The sequence below is a fragment of the Musca autumnalis genome, unplaced genomic scaffold (genome assembly GCF_047663935.1).
Source record: "Musca autumnalis isolate F117 unplaced genomic scaffold, ASM4766393v1 scaffold_2, whole genome shotgun sequence".
NCBI classification, from domain to species: domain Eukaryota; kingdom Metazoa; phylum Arthropoda; class Insecta; order Diptera; family Muscidae; genus Musca; species Musca autumnalis.
In genome coordinates, this window is record NW_027411755.1 from 44681716 (window position 1) to 44691915 (window position 10200).

At 34.6% G+C, this 10200-nt stretch overlaps 1 protein-coding gene across 1 annotated transcript; it reads left to right on the top strand.

Moving 5' to 3' along the window:
• Positions 1-590: 590 nt before the first annotated feature.
• LOC141392234 (uncharacterized) lies at positions 591-2294 on the top strand. Its single transcript, XM_073965186.1, has one exon. The coding sequence runs from the start codon at positions 591-593 to the stop codon at positions 2292-2294; it is 1704 nt and encodes a 567-aa protein (XP_073821287.1).
• Positions 2295-10200: the final 7906 nt, after the last annotated feature.

Here is a 10200-nt window from a genome sequence, read left to right on the forward strand (position 1 = left end):
GTGAGGAAGTAATTCTGAATGACTTCATGTTGCTCTCCGAATAAATATTTCAGTTGTCAAGGTGGAGTAATGGAGTTATACCGAGGTTGTCCGCAGACGAAGTAGCTTGTACGAAAATAAGGTCTTGGTTTTGCAATTCATTCGCTTCCGCAACTCATTCGCATCCGTCACTTCTCGTTACAGGCGGAATATACTAAAGGACGCCAACGACATGACTGCTTTAGCCGAGTAACCCGACTACACCATGGTATGTATCATCCACCCGACTACTACAAGCCGACTATAATTGCCCTTCGAGCCCACATTAAGAATGAAACCAATATAACATCAAGTTAATCATATAAAAACAAGAAGCAAGAATTGAATTGTTGTCGCTCGTGTTTAAACTTAAGGTTTGTGAGGTGCGACCTCAGCTTTAGACAAAACCACAAGTTATTAAAAATGCAATAAAAATTAAATTGTCCATTCAATATTCAGTGCAATTTAAATTCTTTAGAGGATTAAATACCGTTTAGTGGTTAAATAGCCCACAGTCATAATGTCAAAGGCACTTTTAAACTAGCATTTTCAAAATAGTTGTAAGTGAAATGATGAACTATACACTACTCGTGATTTTAATATTCACAAATAATATCTGCAGTGAAACAATAAATAAAGTTGCAGAAAGTTTTCAAAAAGAATTCGATATTTACACTTTATTGCAATTTGTAAACAACGAAACCCGCGATTTTTTGGTTAATCCCAATGTAGTGCCACAATTGGTAATAGGCAATGAAACAGCTACGACCATAAGGAGATCCCAAGGTGAAAGGATTTTGAGTTTTATCCATTTGGATGTTATTCATCTTGGCGACTTGGAGGATGTTATAAAACCTTCACTGATAAATCTACATTTGGCAGAAATACTTTTTTACACGAATTCCACTTGGTCCCGTGAAGATGAATGGCAATGGTTGTTTGAGTGGTGTTGGACCCAAGGATTTTGGCGGGTCATATTAATGAATAATGTCGACCAATATCTCACCATGGATTGCATACCCGAAATGGAAATTAAAAGTGTTACTCTGGACGAATACTATGCAATTAGACGTCATCGTGTTGTTAATCTACAAGGATATCCCGTGAGGGTTGCAGTGGGTCACCATCCACCACGCGTCTCTGCCATTTACGATGATGATGGCGTGTTGCAAGTGGGCGGATTTTATGGACACATTATTAAAATGTTTATTTCGCACTTCAATGCCTCGGTTGACTATATTACCTTGCCGGATATGACGGCATACTCGGTGTTAACTTGCATGGAAGCAATTAGGGAACAAAGATCCGACATTTGCTCTGATGCCATTTTATTTGGCAATGGCATTGAAACTACCCGTCCCCTTAAGATTGTTACAAGCCATTTGGTAGTACCGTTCGATAAGCCCCTGGAGAATTATAATTATTTCCGTAAGCCATTTACCGTGGAAGTTTGGCTGTGCATTGCGTTCACTTTCTTAGCAACGGTGCTTTTACTTGCGGTAATTGAATACAAAGAGTATGGGAGTCCACGCCTCATCAATAGTATTTTTATCACGTTTTCAAGTATTCTCTGTGCTTCATACAGCGTTGAGCATTTCTCACCCATCTATCACTATGGTCTGGAGACAATTTTAATATTTAGTGGTTTCATGATTTCCAATTATTATTTGGCAGTTTTATCCGCACTTCTGCTCACCAAAATCTATGAAAAAGAAATCGAAACAATAGCAGATGTCTTGAGCCACAACCTAACTATTGCCACAACAGAATATCAACAATATGTCCTGAAAGTAACAAAAGCACCAGATGAAATAAAACGCCAAACCATTGTCCTGCCGGAGGAAGATGTTGTAAATAATTTGCAAAAACTAAACACGAAATATGTTTATTTCAACTTGAATTCCCACATAGATTTCTATTTGTATCAGCAGAAATTTTTATCTCGACCTATTTTGAAAAAGTTGTCCGATGAACCCGTAACCACGGATATTGGAGAAATACCAATGCGCGATTATTGGCCATTACAGCATCTACTTAAGTCGCATATGGAGAATGTATTTAGTAGCGGCATTAAAGCGTATCTTGATGTCGAATCCCGTGAGGAAGGAATACGCCAGGGCCTCATAGCCTTTGTACCCAATAAAGATTTATCTGTGGAACCGTTGTCTTTGGAGTATTTCCAACTTTGCGGTTTACTTTTGCTGGGTGGTTATTTATTTTCATTTTTATGTTTCATAATTGAAAATATTGTTTATAAATATCGAGGAAGGAAATAAATGTTCTATTAAGAACACGGAAGAATTTCAAAATTATTGTTACTTTTAAAATGTTTTTCTTTAGAAACTTGCAAAGTTTTGCAAAGTAATTGTGTTGGGGAATACACACAGAAACTGTGATCCGGAATATGCAATAATGTTGAAGTTTGCTATTTTTAAGATATTCGTGCAAGTTCCCTTTAAATTGTTTCTCCCATTCAATTAAGGCCGAGCACAACCTAGCAGGAAGTCAGTGCCCGGACATAACTCCCAAAATTCGTTGGGACTTATGTTTCTGAAGCAAAGCGGACTTAACGATGTTTTTCTTTATTTCAAAATTATTTCTTCGCTTAATTTTGAAACTTATAGAGTAGAAGTTAGAATGTAAGCGGAATTATACATTTGAGAAGTCCTAAGTGCCAACCAATGCCGAAGTATCTACAAAATCCTCCTAATTTCATAAAATTATTTAAAAACGAAATTATGTCAGTAGCAGTTCGGAGAATTGTTACCATACTACGTTATTCGACGAAGACATTGTGTATACATACATGTATGACTATTTGTTAAGAAATCGCGCCATTGTTTTTAAAAATATTTTCGTCTGCGGCGCTATTCGCTTTTCAGAAAGTATTTGCTAATTTTTACAAAAACGTTTTATTTTCTTAAACCACATAAAGTCACTGGTAGTTTAAACGCCACAAAAAATGGTTGCAAAAATTAACGTAAAACTCGAATATTAATATTTAAAAAATGCAAAAATATTTCTAAATACAATTTTTATTTCAAATGTATAATACAACAAGTAAGAAAAGTCTATAGTCGGACGGAGCCGACCATGGGACACCCTATACCACTATCCCTGGACAATCGCTCTCCACGGATCTTCTTTTCAATGGTTGTGACACTTTAATTATCAACTATCAGAGGTATAATGTATAATACTTATGACCAAAACCAAAAAGTTATCTAGCATGACAAAGACATTTTCGTAGCAGGAGAAAATATCAAGGAAAATTTAGTTCACACAAACTAAAATGTAATGAAACCCAATTATGTAGTACTACTACTTCCGTTGTTTAACCGCTACGTTATTGAAATTTTTTTACCAATTTCACACAAAAGTTTCAGTCCATTTAACCCGCTAAGTATTATCTGATCTTCACGTTGTAGTACTACTACTTCCGTTGTTTAACCGCTACGTTATTGAAATTTTTTTTTACCAATTTCACACAAAAGTATCAGTCCATTTAACCCGCTAAGTATTATCTGATCTTCACGTTGGTTTGTACGCTTCTTCTTCATCATAAACACAAACTTTGTTTAAAATTTTGCGTGTTTTTATTTTGACCTACAGAGCCGCTACAAAATTGGTTAAAATTTTGTTTTTGGTCCATTTCATCCCCTGAACATTTCACGATCATCACCAAAAACTAATCATTTATATTCTGGCCCGAACTCAACCTCCTTAAAAAATTCGTTACAATCGGTCCATAATTGCGGCCTTAAGCTTGTTTACAATTTTTAATGGACGGACACCCATCGCTAAATCGCTTTATCTCGTCGAGATATGAATTTTGGCATACCAAATAAGGGGTCTAGGACGAATATTTTGTGGTGTTACATAAACTTTTGGAGAGACAATATGTGTCATGGGATAAAAATGTGGTTCTCTACACAGAACCCATTATATATTAGGCAGTAGGCCCGTTATCTAGCAAACACTTTATTGCAATTTACATCAGAGGAAAGGTCAGTAGTTTTTTTTCCATATGTAGGCTACTTTGCGAAATATATATGTCCTCAAGGAATTAAAATATCGAACAAAAATAAAATTTTTATATTTTTCATACAAAGGTAATGGTCCATTTCACCCGCTAAAGAATATCAGATCATCATTCAAAATTGTAGGCATCTTCTTCGACCTATACTCTTACCCGGTGCAAAATTTCGTGACTATTGATGTATAATTGCGACTTCCAGCGAGTTTATTATTACACTACAAACAAATAACGGAGCGTGTTTACAATTTATAATGGACGGACGGACACACATCTCAAAATCGCTTTATTTCGTCGAGATATGAAAATTGGTATACCACATTGGGGGTCTCCAACGAATATTTCGCGGTGTTACATGAATTTTTACCAAAACAAACTTATAATACCCTTTTCCACATTGTGGTATAGGGTATAAAAATTAAAAATAACTTTCATAAAACAATTTCTAATTGATTTAAAATTTTTAAGAAAAATAAGTAGTACAAACCGAAATATATTCAACGTTTCAACAAAATATTGCCTGCCGGATTAATGGAAATTAGCAATTACGATTAATGGAAATTAAGCTTATGAAGATAATTGCGCGATACAAAAATAGTTGCTCGTTTAAGCTAATGTCAAGTTACTTAAAAAATATTTATTTAATTACCATTTCTTAGAAAAAGCGGCGGGGAAAATATTTTTGTATAGAAAGAAAATAAAAGGTTTTGTAAAAATATGCATATCGGCCTTTTTGTAGAAAATTTACTTCTGTTGAAACTGAGGTATGGGGTATTGTATCTCGCGAATTGTTGTAATATACCATAACTTTTGAACGCATTTAGGTAAAATAAACTGTTTTAGCACGATTCACCGATGGATTTTTTGAAATTATAATTTGAGCGGAAGCTGTGGTCATATTAATGTAAAAAAATAGAAAAAAATCGTTGAAGGAAACGAGTTTTTTTAAGTCAATTTTCAATTAGTGGCTTTACAATACAATGTAGAGTATAATGTTCAAAGAAAAAGTTTAAGAATACACTTCAGAGATGAAGTTTCTAATGTATGATTTTTTAATATAACCACCGCATCAATCTCAAACGGATGCTGACATTTTGAAGACTGAAAAATTGAGTTTTTTGAATTTTTGCTCTAATCGGAACGCGCAACTGTACTCGTTTAAAAACTGATTATGAGATTGTAGTACTCGCGATGTATAACTCGGGTATGTAGCCTTCAAAGGTTCACAACAATCTCAGCTTAAAGTCGAAATTTTTGTGCGTAATTTTTTTTAAAAAACCAGTTTTTTGGATTCAATATTTACAAATGCCTTTCGATTTCAGTGGAAACCCGCGTGAATTTAGTTTTTTTACGTTCTGAATCTAACAAGCCTTTGCGCGTCTAAATCCATCCACTAGATCGGCGGATATGATACCCCTCAAATTTCGAAAATATGCAAAAAATATTTTTGAAAATATCGCGTATTTAGACGCGTTTTAGATGTGTTATTCCTACTTAGATAAATAGAGCGAAACGCATATTTAAAATGTGCGAAAACAGATATTGAAAAACGTTCGCGAATCCGGAGATATAATAGATTTTTTCTAAAAACTGAGTGCGATGCTACATCCACGGTTATTGATGGATCGCATTGAAATGACATAGGATGATGTATTTTTTAATGGTGATCATTGAAATCGGATGCGCATAAAATGCAAATGTACTTCGTGGAAATTATGGGCATTTTACTGTTTTTTGCACCCTAACATGCAACTGATGCTACATCGTGGTCGTCAAATGGAATTTCACAAAGTGTATATCAAATAAGAGGGATTGATTCGCTGTTTTGGAAAATCGGATGCGCATCTTGTGATTTCCACTATTACGCGGTTTCTATGCGTTTCAAATGTTGTAATATTCAATATAACATTATTTTAATGTTATGCCACAATTGGAATTCCTTGTGATTTAATATAATGTTCTAAAAATATTCGTCAATAGGAAAACTATAAGTGAAAAAGTTGTGGGAACGGAATATCTTCATTATTGCGTGAAATTTGGACGAAAATGACGAAGAACTCAATCATTTTTTATTCAACATTTCCTATAAAACCATAAAAAAATAAAATTAGAATAACATAATTTTTATTTTTTTCGTCACATTTTCATTGTATTTTTGCAAATAACACGAATACTATAGGTCCAAACTTCACGACTTAGGTTTCATTTTATTCCTCACAATGTCTGGATGCTGCTATAATTTTTTATATTTTTTTTTGTAAGTATAAGCGTTATTGTTTCAAAAATATGTTTGTAAATACTTGAAATTATTTAACAAATTAAATTTTTCGCGAATCCATTGAAACTTTTTGAATTTTTTTTTGCATATTCTCAAAGGGTGCGAATTCAGTTAACGACAATTGGATATAACAGCTTACTATATTAAGCCGCGATTTTTTTAGAATTTTTTCTAATTAGCATAATTAAAACGGTCATATCTATTGCGCGCAACAATCAAAGTTGGTAACGAAAACAGATTTGGAATGACGATTTTTTTCTTAATCTATGTACCAAAAATCATAGATGTAGTATCAACATTTTTTTTTGATTTTTTTGAAATGGAAAAGACGATTTTAGACATTTTTGCTGATATACCTTCTGAAAAACAAAAGCGTCAGAGGCCAAAATATTTTTGGAAAAAATATTTTCAATATTTAAGAAAATGAAAAGTTTTTGTAAAAATATACAAATACGTTTTGAAAAATAAGTCAAAATGTCAGTCGGATTTGCCAACAGATATATATCCTCAGCCAATGTGAAGTGAAACTTTCACCTACGGACAGATCGAATGTAGTTAAGGTACCTTCAGAATTTTGTGGCCCTTTTTGGACATTTGAACTTGCCAACAAAAATGTGGATTAGGAATTAACTGCACTAAGACACAAATGTTGAATTTTTGTGGGGGAGGTACCCTTAGGGAGGACCGATATGGGACATTTTACAAGTTAATATAAATTTTGACAAAATATTAGGAGATCCAAAGTTTGGATCAAATTGGTTCCCCCAAGTGATATCGTCCTAGCATTTTAGTGACATTTTTTTTAATATTGGGGAGAAGTACCGGAAGTTGTGGACCGGTTTTGTCCCATGAAACTAATATGACGAATATATGTTAAAGTGAACTTATCCAAAATTTTGTGTGAGAGGTACCAGAAGGAGCAGACATATATAGTCCATGTTCAAACCTGATCTATATCTGGTAGATATATTAGGATGTGCAAATTATGGATTACATGGGTCACTCCCTTCAAGAGTCATCGTGCGCACAATTTTTCCGAACTTTTTTTCAACTTTTTTGGGGGAGGTACCTGATATGGCTTATCTTGGAATTTAAACTATGTTTAGACAAAATATTACGAGGCCAAATTTTGGACCGAATCGGCAGATCCCTTCGAGTGTTATCTTTCGCTCTAACCACTACACATGGTGTCATAGGGGCTTTTTGCATCTTTCAGGCTATTTTCTCAGGAAGTATGGACTTGCCCCTGATGAAACTTGTACCGTCGTATGGGGGGCAGTGAATACAAGTTGTCGGTTACTCCCTTCATTAGTTATCGTGCGCACAAATTTTCTGAACATTTTCGAACTTTTGTGGGGGAGGTACCGGAAGGAGTGGACCGATATAACCCATCTTCGAACTTAAACTAAGTTTGGACAAAATATTGCGAAAGCCAAATTTTGGACCAAATCTGTTCATCCGTTCGAGAGTTATCGTGCGCACCAGCCAGCCAGACGGACGGACGGACATTGCTTCATCGACTCTAAATTGTCTGAAACACATTTCTTCCAAACATACTTGGGGTCTAAAACCATTATTTCGATGAGGCACATTTTGCCCGTATGAAAGTGTATATGAGGAAAAGTCAGAATGTTTTTAATATTCCATTTGAAAAAAAAAATTAAAAAAACTGTTTTGACGCTACATGAACGACTTTTGGTACATGGATTGAGAAAAAATTCCCATTCTCAAATCTGTTCGTGATACTAATTTTGAATATTGCGCGCAAAAGTTATGGCGGTTTCAATTCACGATTATTAAAACTTATCTTATAAAAACGCTATTCATTATATCGAGAAACATTGTGAATTTATGGCTTCCTACATACTATATGTTTATTGAGGTCCCTTAACTTTAGTGAAAAAGTTGTACATTTTCGTGGAAATTAGGAAAGAATTCCGAACAATTGGTAGTTTGCAACATGTTTTAATAAAATTCAACCTGTTTATGCATCTGAAAAATATATAAAAAATATGTACGTAATTTAAACATCGCAAAGATTCAAATGAAACCAAAACTATACAAATCCGTTTAGTGGTTTGCATATTATAGCAAAAACAAAAAAGTATATTGAGAACATTTATAAAATTTTTGTAAGAGAAAATATTTATTAAAATTTATTTTGTTAGTTGAAAAAATTTGAGGAAAAATAGGTCGGAGTAATTTTTATACCCTACACCACTATGTGGTAAGGGGTATTATGTGTTAGTGCATTTGTATGTAACATACAAAAGGAAGCGAGATAGACCCATAGTTCCTTCTAGGGATATACATAAAATCACTTTCTGAGTCGATTTATGCACGTCCGTCCGTCCGTTCGCAACATACAGGTCGCATTTGTTGACCGATTTCGCTGAAAATTGGGGAATACCATTTTTTTAGCCGTCGGAAGATCAAGTTCGAAGATGGGCTATATCGGTCCAAGTTTTGGTATAGCCCCCATATAACGGTACCTCCCGATTTAAGGTATTTTAAGGATCTTAGCCGCATTTGTTGCCCAAACCAGCTGAAATTTTACATTTGAAGTTCCCAATGGCCGCGAAATTGCTCCACTAAATATTCTCAAGATAGGTCCACGGTTCGGTATAGTCCCCATATAACGATACCTCCCGATTTAAGGTATTTTATGGATCTTAGCCACATTTTTTGCCCAAACTAGCTGAAATTTTACATTTGAGGTTCTCAATGGCCGCGAAATTGCTCCACTAAAAATTGTCAAGATAGGTCCACGGTTCGGTATAGTCCCCATATAACGATACCTCCCGATTTAAGGTATTTTAGGGATATTAGCCACATTTTTTGCTTGAACTAGCTGAAATTTTACATATGTGGTTCCCACTGGCCACGAAATTTCGCCACTTAAATTGAGCCAAATTATATCGAAATCGGTTCAGATTTGGATATAGCTCCCATATATATGTTCGCCCGATTTCACGTATTTGCTGCACCAAACACGCTATATACGTCCGATTTTGATGAAATTTGGAATGTTTGACTGAATTCGGTCTAGAAATAAGTGTGCCAAATTATATCGAAATCGGTTCCGATTTGGATATAGCTCCCATATATATTTTCGGCCGATTTCACGTATTTTCTGTACCAAACACGCTATATATTTCCGATTTCGTTGAAATTTGGAATGTGTGACCGAATTCAGTCTAGAAATAAATGTGCCAAATTATATCGAAATCGGTTCAGATTTGGATATAGCACCCATATATATTTTCGCCGATTTCGTGTATTTTCAGCTCCAAACACGATATATTTGGAATGTGTGACTGAATTCGGTCTGGAAATAAATGTGCCAAATTATATCAAAATCGGTTAAGATCTGGATATAGCTCCGATTTATATTTTACATATTCACAGTGGTGTAGGGTATTATATAGTCGGCCCCGCCCGACTTTGATCCTTTCCTTACTGGTTTTATTTTAGTTAAATTTCACGCAAAAAACCAAATTTTTTATTCTAATCACTTCTCGAATACAAGCGTAAGATATGGGTATCGTTCAAATAAATGTTGGATTCCTTTAAATGGGGTATACTCTTGAAATAAAACTGTATCGGGTAATGTTCATTTTGAAATGCGTGTAAATCGCGAAATCCTCAAAATCACTTGATGCGCATGCGGTTTAACAATACAGTGAACTCTTCTCTTTTAATTTGTACACATTTGCTAGGATTTACTTTGGCCGCTAAGATGTAGCATCGGCTGCAGATTAGTGTGCAACAAACTGTATAACGCTAATAATTTGCACAAAGTGCATACACTTTTTATGCGCATCCGATTTCATTATCATCCATGAAAAAATACATCGATCTAAACCAA